The sequence below is a fragment of the Pelophylax lessonae genome, assembly GCF_965119305.1.
Source record: "Pelophylax lessonae genome assembly, chromosome: 6".
NCBI lineage: Eukaryota > Metazoa > Chordata > Amphibia > Anura > Ranidae > Pelophylax > Pelophylax lessonae.
In genome coordinates, this window is record NC_138773.1 from 170,135,623 (window position 1) to 170,162,626 (window position 27,004).

At 46.7% G+C, this 27,004-nt stretch overlaps 1 protein-coding gene across 1 annotated transcript in view; it reads left to right on the plus strand.

Annotated features, from left to right (window-relative positions):
• The window catches only part of LOC309558187 (importin subunit alpha-5-like), a 65,474-nt gene that overhangs the window by 22,205 nt on the left and 16,265 nt on the right, over positions 1 to 27,004 (plus strand). Inside the window, exons 5-7 of the mRNA XM_082261199.1 lie at positions 36 to 304; positions 22,614 to 22,696; positions 23,591 to 23,854. Of these exons, the coding sequence (XP_082117325.1) occupies positions 36 to 304; positions 22,614 to 22,696; positions 23,591 to 23,854 (616 nt within the window). The remainder of the gene's footprint in view (positions 1 to 35; positions 305 to 22,613; positions 22,697 to 23,590; positions 23,855 to 27,004) is intronic.

The window sequence follows — 27,004 nt, forward strand, 5'->3', positions numbered from 1 at the left end:
ATGTATAGTGTCTAACTTCATATTACTCCTTGCAGGAAAATGTTGTCACGTGAGAGGAATCCTCCCTTAAATGATATCATTGAGGCTGGACTTATACCAAGACTGGTGGAGTTCCTGAGTTACCATGATAACAGTGTTTTACAGTTTGAAGCCGCTTGGGCCCTCACTAATATTGCATCTGGAACCTCAGACCAGACCAAAGCTGTGGTAGAGGCGAATGCTATTCCATCCTTTATATCTCTGCTTTCCTCCCCACATGCACAAATAAGTGAACAAGCAGTTTGGGCACTGGGGAACATTGCTGGTAAGTTTACCACTCCATGCCTTCCTAGAAGGCTTTGAAAGTCTTTTCTGGTGTAGTGACTAGTATTTTGCTGCCTTTGTTTTATTTTATTTTTTTTCCCAACTAGCTTTGAGGTTTAAAAAGATTTGGTTTGTACAAGTGCATCTCATAAAATGACTATCAAAAAATGTATTTATCTCAGTAATTTAATTTTAAAAAGTTAGATCTAGATATCTGGAAATGAAGATCCCAGAGATGGGAGGAAGAGTGTAGAGGCACAGAATCCAAGTTGTATGAGGTCCAATGTGAAGTTTCCAGTCAGTGATGATTTGGGGAGCCATGTCATCTGCTGGTGTTGGTCCACAATGTTTTATCAAGTTCAAAGTCAGCACAGCCCTGTGCCAAATAATTCTGGAGCACTTCATGCTTCCCTCTACTGACCAGCTTTATGGAGATGCTGATATAGTTTTCCAGTAGAACTTGGCACCTGCCCACACTGCTAAAAGTACCAATACCTGGTTAGATCATGGTATCAATGTGCTTGATTGGCCAGCAAACTCTCCTGACCAAAACCCCATAGAGATCTGGCCCGCAGCACCCCTCACTACAAGATGGGGAGGTGATCTGCCCGGTTCCAAAGGTGTGGGGGAGTAGGTCTCCTCTGGGAAATTTCGGGGTGGACGCAGGCCTCTTTCTGGGTTGGTCGGCCCCCCAGTTTACCTTCCTGCCCTAATGTCAACCCCTCCTCACTAGTGCCTTCTTACCCTAATGGCACCCCCCATCACTAGTGGGGGGTCACCCGCGCTAGCTTCTCCTTCCCTAGCCCCCCTCCTGAGGTGGCTGTACTGATTTGGTGTGGAGGGATGTGAGCTGTGGCTGGAGGGGGGATGGGAGTTTGCTGCAGTGGCTCAATTTGCTGTTATGTGCCATAATGCCCTAAAAGGGGGTCCCTAGCTTGGGGCCCCCCCTTGCTGGATTAGGTACGGGAAGGGTTCAGGGGGGTCACGTGCCCGCCACATGGCGCCGCTTTTCTCCCATGCAGTCAGCTAAGAGCTCAGCGGCCAGGTTTTTGTAGTTTCCCATTAAAGTCTATGCTGCAGCTATTTTCTTGTAGTCTATGGGAGCGGTGCTCGGCGGTACGGTCATTTCATCTTCCTCTCTAGCTGGCATGGAGTAAGCTGCTGGCACCTCCTCTCCCAACTAAGGTGGTGGTGGGTTCCTGGGGCTGGATCTACTCCCTTCTGTTATAGCAGTGCTGCTTGATGCACTAGGACCTGTAGTGCCATCGGTAAAGCATTGATTGGTTTTCACAGCGTTGTCACAGCCTTTTTGGTGCATATTTTTGCTGGTATTCCCCAGGTTACTATGGAGCCCCCCAGAGCATGTGTTGCCATCTGACCCACCTCAGAAGCTGCGGGCCCCTCTGGGTCTCTGTCTGCTCTGGCAGTCATGACAGTGGTCCTGCAGTCACTGGTGGCAAAAGTGGATATGGCTCTAGTAAAAAGCACCCTCTGCCTTCACCTGCAACCTCCGATTCGGGGGATGATTTGGCTGCCGCAGACGCGAGTCAACCTATGGGGTCTGCGTCTACACACTGAGTGTTCGGACAGGGAGTATGCGTCGTTTTCCACTACATCAGCGCAAGAGTAGGAGCTAGTGGAGGGACTGATTGTATCAGTGTGGGAAACCTTAAAAATGGGAGGACATAGCTACTGCTGCATCAGCCACACTAGTGCAATTTGGTACCCACAGACCTTTCCAAGGCGACTAAGAGGTTTCCCTTTCCCGCCTACTTCGATGAGATTGACGCTAGTCAGTGTGGTTCCCCCAAGAACGCATTGTTGGGATACCTAAGTGTTTTTGCTAGACGGTAGTTTCTTCAAGAGGTGGTGGATTCTCATCTTTCCAGGTTGAGTAAAGTCACTCTGCTCCCAGTGGAGGACGCTTCGTCTTATAAGGATCCTGTAGACTGGAAGACTGAATCTCTGGTCCGCTATCTTCTCAGCATGGCAGGTTCAATTTGAGGCCGGTGTTCGCCATAACCTTGGTCTCTGACCTTAATGGAATGGGCAAGGCTTCTGCGCCAGGATTTGGAAGGGGGGTCAACATCCCCCCCGAGCTGGCAGAATTGGCTGACCAGATGATACAGGGGTTAGTCGATCTGTGATTCTCTGGATGCGGCCCTGTTAGCCTGCAGGGCGTCTGTGACTGCAGTGACCCTTCACCGCATGATTTGGCTAAAATGGTGGTCTGTGGGCTAGGCTTCCAAAAAGGTGCTGACGGATCTTCCCTTCGTGGGAGATCGTCTGTTCGGAGCATCTATGGAAGAGATCATAAAAGGTCTCACGGGAGGTAAGGGCACCAGGCTTCCGCAGGTCCTTAAAAGCAGAGAGCCTCGCCGCAAACTCAGTCTTGTCAGCCCAATAGCAGGCTTTTCATCCTGGTGGGGCACAGGACAAGGGTTCTAAATCCTCCCGTGCCTTCTCAGAGATCCCAAGAGACCCTGGGTTGGTAAGTCCCAAGTGGGCTCCACTGGCCCCGCAGACAAGTCCTCATCTGCCTGAAGGGGCGCTCTCACCTGTACATGGGGTGGGGGATGTAGTTTGCTTCTTTCCATGAGTTGGTCCGGTTACAAGATAGTTTCAGCCCTTGCCCCGGCAAGGTTCTTTCCTTCAACCTGTGTTTGTCCCCAGATCGGCTACAGGGACTTCTTGGGGCGGTATAGGATTTGCTTTCACAAGAGGTTATTGTACCAGTTCCAGAATGTGGTTTCAGGGGTTCTATTCAAGCCTATTTACTGTTCCCAGGAAAGAGCCAGGAAAGAGCAAGGTCAGTCAGATCTTGGACCTCCAAGGCCCTGAACTGCTTTGTGCGGGTTCAGAAATTCAGAATGGATGCCATTCGCACTGTAGTCACTTCACTTCATTAAGGGGATTTTCTGGCCTCTATTGATATCAATGATGCTTGTCTGCGTATCCCAATCTGTTGAGCATGAGCTTTTTTTTTTTTTTTTTTTTTTTGCAGTGGGCAAGAAGTACTATCAATTCGTGGCCTGTACCCTTTTGTCTCGCTTTAGCTCCTCGGGTGTTCACAAAGGTGTTGGCCCCGGTGCTAGCCTTGCTTGGACAGAGGGGGATTGTGGTACTAGGGTAGCTGGACTATCTCCTTCTGCGAGCATTCTCGGTCTGCCCTACAAAACGATTTGGACATCTGTGCCAACGAGTTTGGGTGGATGCTGAATTTTCAGAAATCTGACTCAACAAATTGGATTTACCTGGGTCTGACTTTAGATTCAGCCTCGGCTCGGTGTTTCTTCAGAGGTGAAACTGCAAAAAATGCAGTATGCTATTCGGTTCCTGTTGTCCGACCGCTAGTCATCTCTCAAGACTTGAATGCAAGTGCTGGGTTTGATGGTCTCCACTTTCGATGTGGTTCCGTTTTCTCAGTTCTACACCAGACCTCTGTAAAGGGAGATTCTGGCCAAATGGGACAAGAATACTTGGTCCCTGGACAATCTGATCTGGTTAGAGTACGAGGGGCGCCTTGCTGTGGTGGCTTCACTCCCTGGCACTTTGGCAGGGGAAAGCTTTTCTTCTCCTGTACTGGACGGTGGTCTCAGACGCCAGCTTGTCCAGATGGGGATGTGTCTTGGGCACAGAATCGGCCCAGGATGTTTTGTCTCTGGAGGAGTCAAGTCTGCTGATCAACATCTTGGAAATTCGGGTGATCAGGCTTTGTCCCATTGGACAGCTAGTCTACAGGGGTGTCTGGTAGGGATTCAATCGGACAATGCCATGGCTGTGACATAGGTCAATCAAGGGCACAAAGTGCCCTTGCAGCCAAAGGTGGTCAGCATTCTAAGGTGGGCAGAGCTATCTGTTCCAGCCCTCTCTGCTGTGCACATTCCAGGGGTGGAAAATTGTCAAGCTGACTACCTCAGTCGGCAGGCCCAGAGTCTGACGAATGGTCTCTTCACCCGGCAGTATTTCAACAACTCTCTGGTGGGGGGGGGGGCCCATGTGGACCTGTTCTCTCATTTTCATCCGGAAGGTTCAGTGGTTTGTGGCAAGGTCTCAGGATCCCTGGGCCAATGCCACCATTCTGGTGGTCCCTTGGGGTCAGTATCGTCTTAAGTGCTTCCTCCACTACAACTTCTGCTGAGACTGCTGCACAGAATGAGAATGGAAGGGATTCCAGTTCTGGTGGCTCTGGACTGGCCTCGCCAGTCTTGGTACGCAGGCCTAGTAAGACTGGTAGCCAACGCTCCTTGGAGACTTCCTCTCAGGGAAGATCTCTTGCCTCAAGGACGGATCTTCCATCCTGCTTTACGGTCGCTGGCTTTAACTGCACGGCTATTGAAAGCCAGGTGTTGGAAGGACAGAGGGCTGTTAAATTCAGTGATTCCTACGCTGTTAATGTTAGACCTTCCTTGAAGTGGATTTTCTAGCTTTTAAGTTTGGAGGGCATACATTACTTGGTGTGAGTCTTGGGGCATTTCTCATTGCTTTGGGCACCATCAAGGGCCAGATTTCCACCATGGCAATATTTTTCCAAGGGCCGTTGGCTACAAATTCCTTGGTTCACACTTGCGTGCAGGGGGTGTGCTATTTTGACTCCTCTGGTGTGGTCCCTGGTACCTCCGTGGGATCTCAATTTGGTGCTGTTGGTACTTAAACCTTCGTTTGAAAATATTGTTCACTCTTGTCACAGAAGGTGGCCTTTTTGGCTATTCTGCATGTAGGGTGTCCGGAGTTGACTGCGTTGTCCTGTCAGTCTCTTACCTGGTGGTTCACAGGGACAAAGTGGTGTTGCGACCCTGTCAGGCATTCCTTCCTAAGGTCGTCTCGGGTTTCCTCTTAAAAATTAAGACATGTTGCTGCCTTTGTGCCCTAAGCCAAAACATCCTAAAGAAATTTCCTTACATTCCTTGGCTGTGGTCCAGGCAATCAGGGTGTACCTGGTGGCGACTGAGAAATTCAAAATCAGATTCTTGGTTTGCCCTTGCGTAGGGATCTTGTAAGGGGCAGGCCGCATCTGCTGTGACAATTTCTCCATGGATCAGGCAGACAGTGGTGCAGGCCTATTCCAAAAGGGGACCGGTTCCTCCTTTCCCTGTTGGGGCGCATTCCAAAAGGGCGCTTGGTGCCTCCTAGGCCTTTTATCAGGCGTCAGTGGGCCAGGTGTGCAAGGCGGCCACGTGGTTGTCTGTACACACATTCACAAAGTTTTACAAGGTGGATGTACTTGCATCTGCGGGTGTTGCTTTCAGCTGCAAGTTTTTGCAGGCTGCTTGTTGCAGAGGTTTGCTTGTTGCAGACCTGAAGTCCTATAGCAGGAAGTGGGAGTATACCCCCTAGGACTGCCCTATGGGCATAGTCAAATTTTGTTTCTGCCTGGTCCTACTCCTATAAAGAGCAGCATAACCCAAAGGTCAAAGATATGGAGCTGGGTCCATCAGGGGAAAAGATTTTACAGTAAGACTCATCCAGTTTTCTCCTCTCTCCTTCCAGGATGGCAACACATGAGATGAGGCTCCACCCTACAGAAAACAATCGGCTGTTGAAAGGCCCCCACCTTTCCCCTTGTCCCTCAGTCCTGTTTCTCCTACAGCGTTTTTTTTTTTTTTTTCCCCTGACCTGAAGACTGCACTCTACCTGCACGCCTTTTAGGCTTCTCACGGGTCGCCCCAGGACACAGTGGGTCACTGTGGTGGTCCCTCAAGAGCCTGTGGCCTGTGCCTCAGCAGGGGTCTCCTCCGGTCCTCCCTGCCATTCAGCCAGCATTCGAAAAAACCGTTGGACATGGTGGCGGCTTGAAGGAACCAGTGTGCTCAAAGCCTCACTTTGAAACTGGAAATTCCTGTTTGTGCAGGAAAGACGGAGCATGCGCATTGCAGCCTGTAAGAGGGAAGCGAGTACGGAGGAGATTCTGGACCCACAAGGCGGCGGTAAGGCAGACTCTCCAGCCGAAGCAAGCTGCCAAAGATATGAAACCTGCTGCAACCCACCTCATGGAGGAGGGAAGGTCCAGTGCAGGTGGCTGCAGTCAAGAGCAGCTCGGAGGCCGGTAAGTTAAGTTTCTTTCCCGCTTGGGGCTAATACCAGTGTCAGGCTTAGTCCCTGGTAGTTCCCATGCTCTCCCCATCGGGGGGCCTGTAGCCAAGTTATGGGGCAGGAAGAGTCATTTTTGTATTTCCTTCTCTTGCAGAATCCCCAGGTGGAACTCAGGAGGCCTTTGATAAAGCACCCCCTGTATCATCTAGCACTAGCGCCTCTAAAAAATGGTTATAGCGAGGACTGTCCAGATCCAACACCAAGCCCTTTTTTATTACAGGTGTATTAAACTGGCTGGTAAAGAGGCCTCAGGGTTTAAAGATTTCCTTAAGTCTATGCAGCAGGCAATGCTGGCTATGATCCAGTCCTTCTGCATCTCTGTAGCTTCCCCCCCCAGGTAACCGGGCTGGGTGAGCTTACCCCTAGCAGGCCCTTCTCAGGAGCGTTTACTTTAAAAGACAGGCCCATCTGCTTTTCTGCCTGGCCTGCAGGGTCTTCCCTCTCCCCCACTCAAGCAAGGGAAGAGGAAGGCCTAAAGAACGCAGAAAGTCAGGCTAAGTCTCAGCTTTGCCCTGGGGAAGGGGTTGATGTGGATCCAGATAGTGAGGAGGAGACCAAATTGAATAGAAATCTGTTTGGTCTAGAAAATCTGGAGGGACTCCTTCAAACTTTTTATGCTACAGAAGAGATCCCAGAACCCCACCCCAAGGAGACCTCGGCACAGGATAAGATGTATAAAGGACTGATTAAAAACCAATCCAAAGTATTTCCTGTTCACCATTCCTTGAAAGATTTCATTCTTCAGGAATGAGAATTTCCTGAAAGGTCTGGTTAGACCAAAGACGAGGAAACTGAGATTCCCCTTTTTTAAGGAGGAAGAGGTGCAAAAATTCCTAAAGAATCCAAAATTGGACGCCTCCCTGTCTCAAGTGACTTAAGAGGTCTGACCTCTTGAGGACACTGGGACTATCCGATGCTATGGACTGTAAGTCATAATCTGTTAGGCAGCCTGGGATGCCAACTCATCCACTATGGCTCTAGCACTGGCTGCAACCTGCATTGCTAGGAATGCCAATTTCTGGATAGAAAAGCTTACAAAACACCTTTCACAGGGGAAAGTCCCAGGACCTGCTGGATTCCCTTTCAGTTAGAGGAAAAGCTGCCGCCTACTTGGCCGATGCAGCAGTCGAGTCAGTAATTGCCTCAGCTAAGACCGGAGCTCTCATTCAGCTAGGAGAGTCATTTGGGTTTAAAGCTTGGGAAGGTGACTTCAAAGGTGAAGCTCTGTGGGCTACCTTTTTGAAGGGTCCTTATTATTTGGCTAAGGCCTGGATGAAGTATTGTCCAGGTCCTCCGAGAAAGGGAAGACCTTTCCTAGCAAGCCCAAAAGGCAGAGGTATAGGAAATTATTTTGTCCCCCCGGGGAAAGTCAGCCAAAAAAGAGCCCAATAAGAAATGGGGCTTTTCTAAAGGTAGGCAAAAGTAATTTGCCCCCCTCCAGGCTCAAGAGCCAGAGATACTAAGCGATGTCAAAGTGGGGGGGGGGCAGTCTCATTTCATTTCCCAATGGGAGGAATTTCAGTCAGGAATTTCAGTCAGTCCATACATTTATCACCTCATTTGGGAAGACTACCACCTAGACTTTTCATCCATACCCCCACTAGAAGTGACTTTAACTCATTCTCCAAAGGATTTACTAAAAAGAGCCCTTTTGTATGGGATTCAAGAACTGGCAGAACTAGATAGTTCCCGTGCCAGAAAATCAGCTTTACCAAGGTTTTTACTCCGTGTTTGGTACCCAAGCCCTCAAATATACTGTCTTATAAACCTCAAACTTAAGTACCTAGAGTACAAGAGGCTTTCAATGGAAGGTACATATACAGTCCGCAAAAACCTGTTGAAAGACGTGTTTGGATACTCTGGATCTCCGGGATGCCTACCTGCATGTTCCAATTCATTCGGAACACAAGGCCTTTCTGAGACTTGCGGTGGTCACCGAGGAAGGGACGGCAGTTCAGGGCACTCCCTTTTGGTCTAGCAGCCTGTCCAAGGATTTTTACAAAGATCTTGGCGGTGGCCTTACTTCATCTCCAGGGAATAGCTTTGATTCCTAACCTGAACGATCTACTGATTTTTGGTCAATCAGTGGACCAAGTGAGATCAAACACCCAGAAGGTTTTAAGTCCTACAAACGTTGGGCTGGATGATCAGCATGGAAAAGTAATCCCTTGAGCCCGCCCAGGTTCAGACCCATTTAGGGTACCGGATAAGACTCACGGGTACAAAGTCTTTTCCTTCCAAGGGTAAAGGTGGAGAAGGTAGTCTCTTCAGTAAGAGGCATGATGGTCGCCCCCCTCGTGCTCTAGGAGAGAGATCCTGAGCATTCTGGGGCTCATGTCAGCCAGCATCCCAGCAGTAGTTTGGGCACAGCTTCACTCAAGAGACCTTCAATTCTTCCACCTTTCTTCCTGGAACAAAAAGGTTGAGTCCTTGGACAAAAGTGTAATCCTCAGCCCTCCGGTAACCACCTCCCTTGAGTGGTGGTCAATACCAAGCAATTTAGGAAAGGGCAAACCTTGGGGTCAGTGGAGCCCTCTGGTCACCACAGATGCAAGCACCTGGGGGTGGGGGGGGCGCATCTAGAGAGCCCAAGCCCAGGGAATCTGGGACAAGGAAGTAGCCCAGGCCTCCTAACTTCAGAGAGCTTAGAGCAGTGGGCGAAGCCCAAATAGCCTTCGAGAGTACCATTTCAGGCATGGAAATTCAGGTCTGCTCCGACAATGCTACAACAGTAGCTTGCCTGAATCACCAAGGGGATACCAGGTCCAGACCCCTGTTGGTACTAGCCCAGGAAATCCAGGCTGGGCCAAAGGATGAGGGATCTGTCGGCCATTCACGTAAAGGGGGGGGGGGGGAAGCTAAATCCCAAGGTATTTCAGACACTAGTCCGGAAATTTGGCTGCCCAGAAATGGATCTGATTGCCAGCCTACAAAACAAAGGGAAGGAGATTCTTTACCTTTTGCAGGAAAGGGTGATGTTGGGCCTGGATGCTCTGGCCCAGATATGGCAGTTTGTGTTAGAGGGGGAAAGGCAGAGGCTAACTCTTATACCTTGAGTTTTACAGAAGCTGTAACTCCCCAGGCCTCTGCCTCCTGATTGTGCCATGGTGGCCAAGGAAGGCGTGCTTTGCGACCCTTCAGGCATTGGTGGCGCCTCCCTGGAAGCTTCCGAACCTCCCAGACCTACTATTGCAGGGACCAGTTTGGCACCCCAGGCAGGAGTTATTCTAGTTGATGCCCTGATTAGTGAGCGCCAGATCCTTAAAGGGCTGCTCAGACAGTGATACACTCCTCCTGAGCAGGAAACCAGTAACGAGGAAAATATTTAAGTTTGGAAAACATATTGTACTTGGTGTAGGCAGAAGCAAATTTCTTCTGCCTCGGTCCCCATAATCTTGGGTTTCTTTCAAGATGGGGTAGAGAAGGGTGTGGCCGTTAACGCCCTTCGGGTTCGAATAGCAGCTCTGTTTTTCTAGATGTGAGACTTGCAAAAGAACCTTTTTACTTAAGATGTTTGATGGCCAGGAATAGCTACCCCTGTCACGAGACAGGTTCCCTCCTTGGGACCGGACTAGGGTTCTAGGTGTTATCTAGAAGCCCTTTTGAACCTATAGAAGAGGTTCAAGTTTTTGTCCCTAAAACTAGCCTTCCTCTTAGCTGTCACGACAGCCAGAAGGGTAGGGGACTTGCAGGATCTTTCAATTAAAGAACAATTTATGTTGATCTTCCTAAAGGATCTGGCCTGAGAATAAACCTTTCTGCTCAAAGTAGCATCTTCCTTTCTCATGAAGCAGGAAGTTTTAACATCCTTTTTGTGATCCTAGAAATTAAATGTTGTTTTGTAAATAAGGCTTCTCCTCACATCTAGTTTAGGAGACCTAATCACCTTTTGATCCTCTACTCTGGACCAAGAAAAGGACTGCAAGAGTCAAAACCTTCAGTCTCTAGGTGGATCAGGCAAGCGATTACCATGTCTTATGAGGTTTCAGGTGTTCCCGCACCAGCAAAACAAAGCACACTCAACCAGAGCATTGGCAACCTCCTGGGCTGAAAAAAAAGGGAGCTTCCTGTGAACAGATTCACAGTGCAGCCATCTGGTCCAGCTATAACACTTTTTTTTTTTTTTTTTTTTTTTTTTTTTTTCTTTTCTTTCTGAAGCACTAACTGGTGGAAGTACTGTCTCAGCAAGACCTAGCCTTTGTCCGAAAGGTACTACATGTGGTGGTCCCACCCTAAGGTAGGCCTGTGGTTACTTTAATATCCTCTCGTGTAGCCGTCATGGAAGGTGAGAGGAGAAAAGTCTGTTAGACTTACCGGTAACTGTGTCCCTACGAACCTTCCAGGACGGCAGGCCTACTTCCTGCCCTGTTAAAAGGGTGAGGAAAGAATGTAAACATAGGTGGTAAGTTGAAGTGATTATACATCCCTTGTGAATTTGTTGAACTACTTTTTTTTTACAACTGAGACAAGGAAGGGTGGGGCCTTTAACAGCTGTGAACAGATTGTTTCCTGTAGGGTGGAGCCTCTTATGTGTTGCCGTCCTGAAGGGTCATAGAAATACCGTTACCAGTAAGTTAACGGACTGTTTTCTTTTGCTTATCAATGGACACAGAGCTCCATAAATCATAACTAGGGGTATATTGCATCCTCCAGCAGTAGGACTTGGCAGAATACCTGGCTATGCCCATGGGCCATCCTCAGCTGGTATATAACCCCCCCTCTGCTCTTGGTAATTTGTTTTATTCTGTCTAGCCAGGAGTAAGGGCCTAGGCTCCTGGCTGGGATCTCTGGTCCTAGCAATTTTCTCTTTCCTTACATTTTTTTTTTTTTTTCAGGAGAGCGCAGCGGAGTCTCCCCTAATAGGTCTCCTACCTTCAGGGGGTTGTCCCCTTGCAGAGGGTGCAGCATTGATTCAGCATCTATAGCTGATGGCGGTCCTTTTTCTTAGTCTGGCTGATCTCCCGCTGATGGCCACGTTTGTGTAGCCCGATGTCACGGGGGCTGTTTTCCAGTTTGGGGAGATGCTGGAGACTGAAGCCTCATGGGGATGCTGAAGCTCCTCCTCCTTTCCTCCTGTTTCCTTTTCCTGTGCCCAGGACATATGACCAGGGATGGTGTCCATGGTGATGCTGGGTCCAAATCCTAGGTGCTCCTCTGATGAGTAGGGTGAGGCCTTGGGGGTCCCCGTTATCAGTCGCTGCTAATGGGTACCCTGAGCCTTGGGGGGGGGGGGGAAATCCTTTTACTGGTGCCAAAAGATTATTTTTGTACTGCAAGGTCTTCCTTTGAGCTTTGGAGTCAGATCCCCCCCCCCCCCACTGACCCTCTCGTGGAGGTGGCAGGTCCCTTGAAACCCCAGCTTTCCATGGTTGAATTGAAGGGGCTATTGCAGTCCTTGGTGTCCCTGGTGGAATGGGTGTGTGGGCAAAGGCCCAGAAGGAAGCGTCCCCTGCTCAGTCGGTCTGATCTGATTTTGAGCCTGATGCCACTGTGGACATGGCCGTTAATATTACACCCCCAGATCCATCCAATAGTTAGGATGATTATTCCATGGTTGCAGCTGTTGGTGAAATGTTGGTAGATGCACTTATCACTGCAGTGCATGGGACTTTAAAAATGGAGGATGTGGCTGCGTTGTTTGGTACGCATAAGTCACCTCGCACTCCAAAGGTGTTCCTTATGTGCCTTTTTTTTTTTTTTTTTTTTTTTTTTTTGTAAGGAATGGGAACAACCAAAATTACCCTTTGTGGTCCCCAAACGTCTTGCTGTACGTTACCCTTTTTGAGTCCCTTTTTTTAAAAAAATAAGTGGACTAGTCTACCAGTGGTGGACCCTCCTGTTTCCAGGTTGAACAAAGCTACCATGATCCCAGTAGAGGAATCTCCTTCTGAATGGGCCAAGCTTTTGCGCCAGGGCCTGGGGGGTAAGCGGGTCCCCGCTGCTTATGTTGATTTATCAGACCAGTTGGTCCATGGGCTGCAGTTTGTGATGCAGCTTTGGATACAGCTCCTGTGCTGTCTAAACTTTGTTATGGGGGGGGGGGGGGGGGTGATTAGGTGTGTGCTGTGGCTTAAGAATTGGTCTGCAGACCAAGTCTCTAAGAAAGCTCACTGATCTGCCTTTTCAAGGCGATGGCCTGTTTTTATGCTACCCTGGATAACATCAAGGGTATCATGGAAGAGGGGAAATGGGGAGAGTAACTCCTGCCGTAGTCTAGGAAAGGGAAGGAGTCTCGTCCTTGGCACATGTAAAATTCTTTTGTGCTTCTGGGAGGGAGAGTAAGGGAAATGGATATTTCAAATCTTTACCGGGAGGTTCCAAGCAACCTTAGTCTGGTAAGCCTAGAGATAGCTTCTCTGGGCCCGCAGACAAGATCCCTTCAGCATGAAGGTCTCTCCTTAATTATGAATTTATTTATTTTTTTTCTGGACTTGTGGACCTCCCTCGTCAGCGTCAAGGGGATCCACCAAACTATTCTTCTGTGGGTACCCAGAATGGGGGGACAAAGCTTGTGTTTTTTTTTTTTTTTTTTGTTTTTTCAGCTTTTTCCGGTTCGGAGTCTCGATTTCCTGCAAAGGTTCAGGTGATGTCTGAACTACCTAAGGTCCCCCTTATCTATGTCCAGGGAATTGATTTACCTAGGTCTGATTCTAATTCTGACCAGGGGGGTCCTTCCTCTGGACAAACTTCAGGAACCACAGGCTGTGATTCACCAGCTGCTGTCAGTTCTCTCCCATTTTTGCATAAAGGTTCTGAGTCTGGTGGTTTCCACCTTCAAGACAGTTTGTTTGCACAGTCCTCCATGCAGCTCCTTTAGTGGATTCGGCTCCACAGGAGGATCCTGAGGTTCGTGACTAGTTCACAGGTTCCTCTGGCAGATGCCACAAGCATCCAAGGGCCACAGTAAGGCCAGTATCCTCCTTGGCTCAGGCTTTTTCCGCTATTCCTGCGAGGAATCAAAAAGGCGAGGATCTTCAAATAGTCTGGCCATAAACGTCCCTTGGGAGCTTCCTCTCAGACCAGTTGTCCCAAGGGCTGTCCTACCATTCTGCTTTAGTCACTTGTTTTAATGGCTTGAATATTGAAAAGTCAGGTACTGAGGGATTAAGGTCTGTCTGGATCAGTGATCCCTACTATGGTGAAGATGAGGGTAGTCTTTCAGCAAGATATATCATCGTACATGGAAAGCGTACATTTCTTGGTTTGAGTCGCTTGGCGCTCATCCTCTGTCCTTTTTTTGTGACTCGTATCTTAACCTTTCTTCAACAGGGTGTTTAGAAGTTGGCCTTGAGTACTATCAAGGGCCAGAGTCTGCCCTGGCAATCTTTTTTCAGCTACCCCCCCCCCCCCCCAGCCACACACTGTTCGTACCTTCAATTCAGGATGTTTGACATGTGGCTCCACCTTTTTGCCGCAATGGGATTTAAATTTAGTACTTTCGGTTCTCCAGAAACCTCAATTTGAGAAGTTCCAGGCGATTCCCTTGCCCACGTTATCCGAGAAGGTTATCACCTTGGTGGCTAATTACTCAGCCCACAGGGTATTAGAATTGGTGGCATTATCCTGTCGCAGTCCCTATTTAGTGGTCCATACGGAGAAAATAGTTCTTCGTCCCTGTTTATCATTCCTGCTCAAAGTTGTCTGACTTCAATTTGAATGAGGAAATTGTGTTGCCTGCCTTGTGTCCCAAGATGGCTCATCCCAGGAAATTTTGCTTTGCATACCCTGGATGTGGTTTGTGCAATTCGGGTGTATCTGGCAGCTACTGAGTACTTTTTGGAAGGTCACTATTTTTGTAGTGACGGACCAAAGAAAGGGCTGGCTGCTTCTTTGGCTTACATCTCCAAGTGGATCAGGCAGACGTTGACAGTGTAAAATCTATCTTCAAGGTCAGAGCATAGATAACAAGCTATAGAACAGGGGTATTGAATTAAATTTTTGCGGGTGTCCGATATAGTAAGATTTTCTTACAGCAGAAGTCCGAAACGCACGTTTGTGCTAAGACTCCTGTACATCACAGCCCTTGTATCACAATCCCATTCTTACATCAGTGTCCTCTAACAGTCCTTTGAACATCAGTTTTCCCTTCAATGTAGTGTTTGAAGGCCCCCTTCACATCACCCTCCACCTCTTCACAGTAGTGTGCTAAGTCCTCTTTACATAAAACCTATTTATTCAAAGCTGTTCTTACTCCCCCCTCCCCCCTTTAAAATCACCCCCCCACAGTACTATCCTCTACCCCCCCTCTCACATCCCCCCTACACGGTAGTGTGCTTTGCCTCCCCAAAGCACTGCCCTTCACATCACTTGGCCGCTTAAAATCCACCCCCCGCACACCGCTGTCCCTTCACATCACAATTCCCCCCCCCCCGGGTGATCTGCCCTCTTCACTCGCCTATAGCACTGCCCACTCCCAAGTTACAACCACGCCTCTTCACAGCACCCCCCTACAGTCCTGTGCTCTGCTCTCTGGCTATCCAGCCAGCCTCACCCCTCCCTCCTGTAGTGTCCTCTGCCCTCATTCTCCTACCTTGGATCGAGTGGAGGGTGGAAGGCACGTTGCTAATATGCCATGCGAGGGAGGCACGGCTCTGCATTGGGGGCGGGTAATAGGCTGAGTGCTGGTATTAAGAAATGGGAAGCATAATGAAAGCTTTAATGAATCAAAGTTGAAAAAAGAGCCCTCTCACTAATAAGATAACCAGAAAAGTGGATGAGTGGCACTCATATGGCAACAAAAAGCAGAAGATAAAAATGGGGACAACAAAAATTGCCCTAAAGGTGCCATAATATATTGAGACTGGGGTCAAATAAAAAAGCAAATTTCCCAAAAATTGCACCAACACAGTTCCTAATAAGACAAATATTTATTAAATCCTCAAGGAACAAATGGTGATAAATTTTGAAACGGCAAAAAACCCTTCCACCTTACCAACATCGACTACGTAGTCATATAAAAACGCACGCATACATCATGCGTCTGCTGCACACACACCATTGCAGAGCAATAGTCGAAAAATCAGGCAAAAAGCATTTCCATAAACATGCAATATTCAAACTAATCATGAAGGAGCTTCACAGAGGCCGGCAAAGAACAGTGCCGCCCCAATGAGCCCGGCAAACCAAACTGAGCCTAGAGTGAGGCTGAAAATGACCAGCGATTGTTGAAGAGATTACCATACACAAGCCGATCAAGGCAGTAGAAGGTCAATAACGATAGAGCACCAAGGCTTGTGTGGTTGATCAATCAAACATCGCTAGTCATACCAAATAGACCACCAAATGCTGTCTAAAAATGACTGAAATAATTCCTAAGAATCAAAGATTAGACATGAAACAGATAATGGTGCAGAGAATCTGCAGCTAGAGAACATATAACCAGCTCAGAGCATGGCCTGCAAAAAATGTTTCTCCAGTATAACGGTTGTGCATGTCTTGTAATTCAAAGGACAGAGTCTGGATAGAGCAAACATCCTAGAAATCCTCTTGAGATGGATACAAAGCAGGCAAATCGGCAGCTCGGTCATCCGTGGCTAGATTGAAATAACACGGCATAGTGCACTGATACCTAAACGTACCTCCAAATACAATGTTTCAATAGGAGCCATAACCAATCTGCTACAGTGTATGCAGTCACAGTGAAGTCAAAACTCCCAGCATAAACAGCCATGAATCATGATGATCCCATATGTCCATCACCGTGGCATTATAAAAAGATGTCTAATATTTTTGGCCCGCCAATAGCATTAGATGGAGTCATCAAGTGTTCAAAATATCATAGTAACCACCAGTCATTCATATTTATCAGGTTATACCATGAAACTTAAAGGTATATTTTCAAGTAACGCATATGATGGGCTGACTATGAGTGAACAGGTCATATCCTTGATGTGTGTTCACAGAAGCACTTAAAGCATCCTCCCGAGGGTCTCTAACTCCACAGATAGTCCAGTACGGCCAACCATGCAGACCATACAAGAGCACCGGAGACAAAAGTTTATATCCTATGCTAGTACTCACTCGAGTATTGCTGGCCATGACTCCACAGATGCAGCCATGATGGTAATCGGTGACATTCAACTTTCAGCTTGCTGGGGTATCGGCGAAACTGCCACCAGACTGGCCATGACTCCGCAATAACAGCCGTAATGGTGGTCGGTAACACTCAGCTCACATACTTCGGCTCAGGTGTGCAGCAGCAGACAGGTGGCGTGACGTCAATGCTTTTTGCTGACCAATCAGCTTCGTCAGGACGTAGCGCTACCTAGCTGCTGATTGCCTTAAATACACCCATCAATTTACTAATTCAAATTTTAATTTTTAAGGGAAGCAACCAATCTAGGTAATTGAAAACTGTGCAAGACCCAATTTAATTTAAAAGTAATGGTACTCATCCATGGGATAAAAACTGAAGCATAAAATGGGGCACTTGTGTTTATCAATCTAGAAAAACCTACAAATTCATCTTTAAGGCTTTTAGGAAAGGGTTAATTCTATAGATCCAGAATTTTTCCTTTTTTAATAAAATTTGATCAAAGTCCCCCCTCCTAGGGCTAATCTTTAAAATTTGAAGGTTTAAAGGTTAAGGGCATCTTTGCATTACTCATTGAACTGTAAAGAATGTTGGGCCAAGGGACACTTTTTTTTCTTTATATCCCTTAAATGCTCACCAATGCGCATTTGCAAGTGTTTTTTTTTTTTTTTTTTTTTTTTGTATTATAATAAAAAAAAAAATTTTTATCACAAGGACAACTCCAATACTATAAATAACTCGAGCTGTAGCACAAATAAGGTTTTGAGTAGGAGTTCCCACCTGAATCAAAAACCCTATTGGTCCTATCCACATGAGGACAGATTTTGTCCACAAGGGAGCCACCATTTGAGGATAATCGCCTACAATTTTACTTAAGAGGACATTGCTGTAAGATATACCAATGTGAAGAAAGAACCTCTCACTTTACCCCACTGGGCTTCATACCGTGTAATGAATCTAGCAGGCTCACAGCCCTCATTCCTCACCTTTTTTTTTTTTTTTTTTTTTTTTCCCCATCAAGAGGGAACTACAGTCCCTCATAACTGCTTTTTTAGCTCTCTTGAAGACTTGAGTATCCTCTCCTTGAACCTATAGACCATGTCATGTGTCGCCTGAGTGAAATCATTCTCCCTTGAACAGTTCTCCGAATTTGGAGGAACTGTCCAACCAGGATTCCATGGATCAAAGAGGGAGGGTGAAAACTATCCACTAGTAACAATGTATTGGCGGCTGTGGGCTTACGGAAGGTGGATGTCACTAGATGTTTTCCATCCTTGGTGATCTGGAGGTCAAGAAAAGATACTACTTAGATCAAATGAATAAGTTAACTTGATATTACATTCATTATGTTGCAATCGAGACCGTGAAATCACAAATTATTAGACATCTCAATAGGAAATGGGGATGTGTCCTCTTTTTAGAGACATATATTGATCAAAGGATTATCCCTAGAGGTCTAAGGAGTTCCTGCTGAACATCTACAAAATGAGAGATTCTTAACTAAGTGGAAAGAGCTCTGTATAGCCCATGGTGTACAAATAATGCAACTGATTGTTGAAGAGGAAAAAATTCAAGTGGAAGATCTGAAGGTTGAAATTAACCAAAGTTCTGCTGATCTAGGTCCTTTCAAGGATTGTGAGGAATTCACTATAAAGGATTGTGAGGAATTCACTATAAACGGAATGAAATGAAATTTTGAAAGAGGTGGAAAATGCACAGCAAAATTTGAGATCTTTCTGCTTGGGAGAGGGGGGACATTTTTGACCTCTTCCCAAAGGGGACCTAATCGCTCTAGATGTAGAAGATTTAGATGCAATTCACAATCGGGTACATACTTCACTGTTCGTGACACTGATTGTGACAGGTATGCACGATCGGTGGGTTTTTTTATTATTTTTTTTTTTTTTTTTTTTTTAGATCAGAGTGGGGAGAATTGTCTCCCCTCCACCACGAAAGGATACACAAAGGCAGGGAATTCTAAAAGGAAATCGAAAGACACACAAAGGTTCAGAAAAATTAGGAACTGAACAAAGGCATAGGACCAGGAGTCAAAAGAAATCCACCTTCCCGTTTAGACATATCTCTGTTAAAGGACTCTCCTTCTCACCAAAATCATATGGAGGAATTTTGAGGTCTTTAAGGACCTTCATTTATTTCTGCTTAAAGTGTTGCTCCGTTACCTACATGAATTTAGAGACAAAGGCCAATTGAGGCACGATATTGTTTTGGATGAGGGTGATGAAAAGACCCTTGATGACCTCCCATGGAGCTATTGGGTGACAGTGACTTTTCATTGGAAGATCCGGATGATGCCCTTATCCTCAGACAGGCAAGTCTCAATATGAAGTCCAAAAAAAGGTTCCTCTAAGAATAAATGGATCAATCAATTTATGGACAGTCGCCTTGGACCTCAAATCCATTGATTGGCTATCATGGACTGACAATCTTTCTTTCATGGACTGACAATCTTTCTTTCAAAGTCTGAGAGACTTGCTCTACGTGAACTTAATGAGGCTAAGGGAATTGCCATTAGGCAGAGCAGCAAGGGGGGTAATGGAGTACTTCAGGAAGAAAACTGAGGGAGGTTGGGCATCAGTTGGATAATGAAGTTTATCTAAAGCGGACCTCTTCTCCTTTTCCAGATGTAAAAGAGATTGAATTCTTGTCTTTGGCTCATGAGGCAGATCTTCTTGCTAAGGAGTTACATTTCCTTAAGGTATCGGAGTATAATATCCCAGTACTCTATATAATCCCTAAATTTCACAAATTTTTTTTTAATCCGCCTGGACGCCCAATTGTCAGCCATTAATGGCCCTTTGGAAAAAATAGGCCAATATGTGGATGAACTGATTAAACCTATGGTTCCCCTTTTGGATTCATTTGTACAGGATACTAAAGATCTATTGTGCAAACTTGAGGGATTCATTGTAGAGGATGATTGGAGGAACTGTTCAAGGAAGAATGATTTATTTCACTCAGGCAGCACATGACATGGTCCATAGGTTCAAGGGGAGAGGATACTCTAAGTCAGTGGTTCTTAACCTGGGTTCGATCAAACCCCAGGGGTTCGGTGAGTCAGTCTCAGGGGTTCGGCGGAGGGGCAACAGAGCAATTGCTCCCCACGAGAAAATATTACTGATTGTGAGGCCAACCCCCCCCCCCCTGCTTGCTGTTTGAGTGGACGGGATGGGGATGTACCTGACCACGGAGATCGCGCCCGCCTGGAAGAGGGAAGTGTGAGCAGCTGAGCAGAGGGAGCCAAGTGAATGTTCCTGGAGGTAGGCTCAGCTAGCTGTACATGGTGGATTCATTTACAAGCACCTCTATGCTAAGTCTGCTGAGTTACTGCAGCTTAGCATAGAGGTGCTGTTAGCTGACAAATGGAAATACATGTCCTTTTCATTTAGCTCAATAAGCATTGTGAATGCCCCCTGGTGTGTGCCCTCCTGATACCCCATGGTATGCCCTCCCAACACCTCCCCCCAGTGTGTCCTCCTGACACCCCATGGTATGCCCTCCCAACCCCTCCCCACAGTGTGTGCCCCCCTGACACCCCATGGTATGCCCTCCCAACACCTCCCCCCAGTGTGTTCCCTCTTGACACCCCATGGTATGTCCTCCCAACCCCCCCAGTGTGTGCCCTCCTGATACCCCATGGTATGCCCTCCCAACACCTCCCCCCAGTGTGTGCCCTCCTGACACCCCATGGAATGTCCTCCCAACCTCACCCCAGTGTGCCCTCCTGACACCCCATGGTATGCCCTCCCACCCCCACCCCCCCCCCAGTGTGTGTCCTCCTGATACCCCATGGTATGCCTTCCCAACCCCCCCCCCCAGTGTGTACCCTCCCAACCACTGATGTGTGCCCTCCTGACACCCAGTGTGTGGCCTCCTGACTCTCCACTGGTGTGTGCCCTCACTACCCTCCCCCACAGTGTGTGTCCTGACACTCCCCCCAGTGTATGCCCTTCCAACCCCCCGGTGTGTGCCCTCGTAACCCCCCCGGTGTGTGCCCTCATAACCCCCCAGTGTGTGCCCTCCTGACCCTCCCCTGGTGTGTGCCCTCCCAGCCCCCTGGTGTGTGGCTTTACTGATCATTGTACACTGTCCTATCCACTCCTGTCCTCTGCCCTATTCTCTGTACACCGTCCTCCAGCCTACTGACCACTCTATCCTTCCCTACAATCAACTGACCCGTATACACTGCCCTACATGCTACTGGCCTCTGTACGCTGCCCTACATGCTACTGGCCTCTGTACGCTGCCCTACATGCTACTGGCCTCTGTACGCTGCCCTACATGCTACTGGCCTCTGTACGCTGCCCTACATGCTACTGGCCTCTGTACGCTGCCCTACATGCTACTGGCCTCTGTACGCTGCCCTACATGCTACTGGCCTCTGTACGCTGCCCTACATGCTACTGGCCTCTGTACGCTGCCCTACAGCCTACTGACCTCTGTACGCTGCCCTACAGCCTACTGACCTCTGTACATTTTACTTTGTATGATACATTTAATTCAGTTCTGTAAACAACACCTTATTTTCTGGCAGTGCCCCTCCCGAGACTAGACTCATAAAATAAATCATATTTTATTTTTCCAATTAAGAAGGGTTCGGTGAATGCGTATATGAAGCTGGTGGAGTTCAGTACCTCGAACAAGGTTAAGAACCACTGCTCTAAGTCCTCAAGAGGCTAAAGCAGTTATGAGGGACCGTAATTCCCTCTTGATGGGATAGTCAGTAGAGGTGAGGAATGTGAGCCTGCTAGATTCGTTAAGTGGTATGGAGCCCAGTGGGGTAATGTGAGAGGTCCTTTCTTCACATTGGTATATCTTACAGCAATGTCCTCTTAAGTAAAATTGTAGGCGATTTTCCTCTAATGGTGGCTCGACAAGACCCAAATCTTGCGTATAGACTTACTCAATCTGAATACACTCGCTCACTGGACTCCACTTGGCTCTCATCTTTGCTTAGAATAGAGATGTTCCCTTGTGGACACTGTCAAATCTGTCTGCTTGTGGATAGGACCAATAGGTTTTTTGTTTCAGGGGGGAATAATTCCTACTCAATCAAAACCTTAATTGTGCTACATCTATAGTATTAGTTGTCCTTGTGATAAAATATATATATATATAAAAGACAATTGCGAGTGCTTATTGGAGACCCTTTAAGGTCATACCCTCGATGTATATAAAGAAAAGAAATCCGGAGGCCCAACATATTTTACAGTTCCTTGAGTCTAAAATTGAAGGTTTAAAGGTTAAGGGCATCTTTGCATTAAAGATTAGCCCTATTAGGGGGGACTTTGCTCTAATTTTATTAAAGGAAAAATTCTGGATCTAGAGATTAAATTCACTCTGTCCGAATGGCCTTAACAAGGATGATAAACACAAGTGCCTTTTTTTTTTTTTTTTTCTTGTAAACCTATGCAGAATTAAAGTAGAAATTTAGCCAAAAACTAACTCTAAATCTACTCGCAGCCACATTCTAAAACTAACCCTGTAAAGCAAAAATACATTTTTACCTACTTTTTCTGAGGCCAGTCCAGTCTCCGGCAGCCGATGCTGTGTGCAGGAGAACTAACAGCTGTGAAGTGTGTGGGAAGTGATGTCACTCATAGTTATGATGTGGTTTCCATTGTCTGCCTCTCCTGTACCTGCCTACACAAAAGCCGCTGCTGACATCTCAGCTTGGGATCAGACTGGAGCGGCTGCAGAGAATATGCAATAGCAATTTTTTTTTTTCCTTTACAAGGCTAGATTTGTTTTAGGTCGCTACAAGTAGATTAAGCTATTTTTTAGGTAGTTGGGTATGAAGAATATGAAGGCGTTGAAAGAGTTGCACGCTATATCCAATAGCCTGAAAAATGTATTCTCATTGCTGTTGAACGTGTGATGTTTGGGATCATAGCCACTTATTGGGTTTACATATTGGTATAATGCCAGTATTTATTTAAAATGGTGTGCATTTTCTATCTGTCATTGAGGACCTAGGTTATCTATAGTAGTGAAGTGCAGTGGGCGTATCTACTGCTGTGAAATTACAAATCCCTTAATCTCTAGGCCTGGCAGAGCAAAGTGGCCTATCAGTTGTCTGACTTTATAGTGTACTATCCTGACAGGTTTTAAATGAGAATTTTTCTTCCACTTTTAGTCTTGGTTATTTGTAATCCTTTCTTTCCAGGTGATGGCCCGATCTACAGAGACATACTGATCAGCTGCAATGTGGTTTCAGCACTTTTAGTCTTGGTGGCACCACAGACACCGGTACATAATTTGCTGCATGTGTTAAGCTTTTTGAAAGCCTTAATGTATTGCTGGTTTTCTCTATCAGTTGGTGAATGTTGTTTTTTGCCTTAGTAGCCAGACTAACTTGGCATGCTCACTAACTAAAAACAAAATTGAATGTTTTGATCTAATCACATTCGCTGCCAAAAGGGACTTCACACTCCTATGAAATAGATGAAACTGTCAAACTTGACAAATTTACATAAGTGGCAAACTTGTATAATCCTAGTGTCTGCTCACTTACACTTGAAGGGACAAATTACTGCTCCCTTCTAGCAGTTGAAATTGTCAAAGTTAAATCGGTAAATTTTTCTTATGATGGGAATTGCTGGTAATAGAACTCCTGTCTGACATGGCCCAAAGAGTTGGAGAATTTCCTATATCTGCACAAGTACTTTCCAGTAAAAGCAAATTGGCTAACTAAAGATGTCACTGTAGGCTAGCAAAAATGCATACAAAGAGATTGCCACACTTATCCATATTCTCTTGGTAAATCCCATCTGCAACAGAATCTCATGCATTTCACAATAGATATGCACAGCAGGCCAATATTCCATGATATTCATGAACAGTATTTAGTCTTGTATCTTTATCAACTTGCATCTCGGGGTAAGGGGAGATTCCACAAGAAGCTAAAGTCACTTCAGTTTTAGAAGTGTCTAGCGGTTTTGAGACCTCTGCTTTAAAACTCTGCAATTTTATATTATGTTTACACTTGGACTGTTAATCGGATTTCCTACACTTATGCCATATGAAGTCACTGACTACAAAAATAGATTTAATTCAGCCCAACATTTTTCTGCTTCATGCCTTGAGTATATACATTCAATTTTTGTTTTAAACATTAAACATTACTATTTTTTTTTTTTCTAGATTGGTTTTCTCCGGAACATTACATGGACCCTGTCTAACCTTTGTCGCAATAAAAACCCATACCCGCCCATTAAGGCTGTTAAGCAAATATTGCCAGTGCTAACACAGCTGCTCTACCATGAGGACAAAGACATCTTGTCTGATACATGTTGGGCAATGTCGTATCTCACAGATGGTGCCAATGATAGGATTGATGTTGTTGTGTCAGCAGGAATTGTAGACCAAATAGTGAAACTAATGAACAGTCAGGAACTTAACATACTGGTAAGTAGTAATTGGACTGCATTTACGTATGCCATTAGTACTCATGATCCCAAAAAATGGTGAGTTCAATTACTAGGACCGTTTAGTAAATTTCAAATGTAATGGCAGATGACTGATTAAAGCTTTAATTGTTGGTGTCTGAAGTCTCCATTTCAATACCAATGTTAAACTGGAACTAAAGGCACTAGGTGATTCTTGGCAAATACTGAATGTGCCTCTAACTGTACAATGGTAGCCTAAAAATCTGCCGTAAGGTTAAATTTTTGCTGAAAGACTCAACAAACTGCTGCAATAACATTAAGACTAGGCAATAACATTAAGACTAAGTAAAGCTTTTTGGTAACGTCAATGTATATTGTAGGTGCTCTGAATTACTAGATGGGGTACAATCGTATTCCTGTACAAACGGTGAAGGAACAGATCAGAGTCCTGCCAAGTCTGGTCAACTCAATCACCTAGCCATGTGCCTTTTTCAGCAGTTGTGGCTTAGATGGCTGAATGTTCTATTTTAATATTGTGTGGCTCCACCTGGCTTGTGACCCTTCATTTTTTGCCTTTGTGGCACGCCTTTCCTTTAAAAGATAAACGGTTTGTCCTCCCAGTTGGATACAAAGATTAGCAGATGAATGTTTTTAACTTGAATGTTTTCAATACAGGTAATGTTGGGGAAACAAGGTTTCATGGCACTAAAGCACAGGTAGAAACCTTTGATCAAGAACCTGGGTAGAATGTGTATGTTGCAATAGGACTAGGAAAAAGGTATTCAACATGAGCCCACCAAAAAGCACAAAACATTTGCCAAATCATGTCTGTCTTAATCTTTGGAATTTGGCTGTGATTTGAGAATCTTAAAATTCCAAGCTTCTATTCCTGAAATTCTGTAGAATATATAGTGGGGCAAATGAATGAGCTTGTTCAGGTACTAGTGGAAAAACTATATAAACACTAAAATTCTGAAGTTTCTTTAACACACACTAATTCCCAGTGTCTTCGCTAAAAAAAATTTGTATCATAAAATTCCACAAACCTACGCTCCATTTCTAGGACCATGATATGCTTGCATACACATTCTCATTTACATGGGTTGGTTTTGAGGCATCTATAGCACCAACGCTTTACTATGCAATCGTGTTCAAGTAGGCCAATTTGGAAAGGAACAAAATCACTTGGCAGCATTATAGTGTGGGAGGGAGGAAAGTCACCCAAACAGAATATGCAATTTTCTATACCGATGGCATCCTGCTCAGAATACACACCAGGGACCCCAGTGCTGCAAAGCAGAAATGCTAAATACTATGCAACTGTGCTGCTTCAACCCAATGGATGATTAAAGTTTTCACACAAGCCCTAGGCATACTTGGTGGTAATCTGGTATGTTCCAGTACTTTTGGGTGGGCGTGGGCCCCTCCATGGGACGGTCGGACCCCCGGGTTCCCTGCCTTCCCATCAGGCACCTCATCTTTTCCCACATCCTACCCCCTCTTTCCACTTATGCTAGGGCTGTGTGGGTGGTCTGGTTCACCTGGCGTGGGAACAGGGCGCTATGCTGGCGGGGGTATGTGGGCCCACTATTGGGGGATGGCAGTGCTGGTGGTCTCTGTGATATCCCCCTTCTGGCCATTGTGGTAAGTTTCCCTCCCTCCCTGGCCCAGCTGAGGGTTCTGTGCGGGGCACTTGCTGAACCTGTGGGGGGGGGGGGCGGCTCCATAGCATCAAAGGGTTCTCCCTGGGGTCCCCTATGGTGGCCAGATTGTGTATGCACTGTATTTGGCACATCCGGCATCTTGGATAAGGGCAGGTTGTCTGGGCACAGTGTATGGGCAGCAGCCATTTTAGGTCCTAGTCCTGGTGCCGACCGGGTGCCATCTTGGCTGTGGGCAAACACCTAGTAGGGGCGGCGGTCAACTTGCCTGTGATTTATCCCGTTTGATTTTCATTAGGCACCATTTTTTTTGTGGCTCAGGGCAGGCATAGGCCTCTATGGGTGTGAGGTCACTTCCTCCCTCCCTCCCCTTCTCTGAGCAGCGTGGCAAGTACTGACACTGTGGGGATTTTTACTATTTTCTCTGGCATTTTCCTGGTAAAACTGTTTTCTCTTATGGCTATTGCCTTTTCTGAAGGGGCTCTTCAAGTAGTGCAAGTGGCGGTGGGGTTTGCGGAAACTGCAGTTTAAAGGGCCAGCGTCCCATTAATTTTACATTGCAATTATGGACTCCCAGGATAACAAATTCCCCACAGACTTGGTTGTGGCTTCGGGTACTCCTGAATCCTCTGCCATGGCCTTATCTGCTGCTCTTGCAACTTTGGCGTCCAAAGTGGATCTGCTGATGTCGGAACACACTTCTCAAAAATGGCCTATACCCTCCCAGTCCTCTGACTCGAGCCTTATTTGGTTGCCATAGACAACTTCCCCCCCGGAGGGGTCCCTGTCCTCACCTTCTGAGGGGGAGGAGGAATCTTCTTCGGTGGTGCTGGAACATGTTGTGATGGATGCACTCCTTAGTTCCATTAGGGAGACTTGACTCTTGACGATGAGCCATCTCAGTCAAGTAGTGGGCTGCCTTCGGGTTCCGAAGGGCCCAGAAGTCGGGTCAGGTTTTCCCCTGCCCTGAGAAGTTTCATGAAATTGTAAACGACCAATGGCGTCACATCAGACTTATGCTGGTGGTGCCTATGCGGTTTCACTACCGCTATCCCTTTGCAGAGGCTGTGGACAAACGTTGGACGGTGTCCCCTAAGGTGGACCACACGGTTTCTAGGCTAAATCCACCTTGATGCTGGTGGAGGACTCTCCGGTGTTCAAGGATTTGGCAGATAAGTGTGTGGTGGTGAGCTCCCTGCTCAAACCTGTTTGCTTCGGTCTAGGCTCTCACGGCATGGTCCAAGGTGCTTCAGAGCAAACTGGTGGCAGTCAGCCTCTCCGACCGCCCTTGACATGGTGGATCAGATGACCCAGGCCGGGATGTACCTGTGACGCGGCCTTGGACGAGGCTCCGCTAGTCGCTCGGCTGTCTGTGGTCGCGGTCCGCATTATTTGGCTAAAAAGCCACACTTCCAAAAAGACTAATGTCACTTATGTGGGGAGTCATCTTTTTGGAGACACTCTGGATGAGTTGATAAAGGGGCTTTTTTGCCCCAGGTCTCTAATGA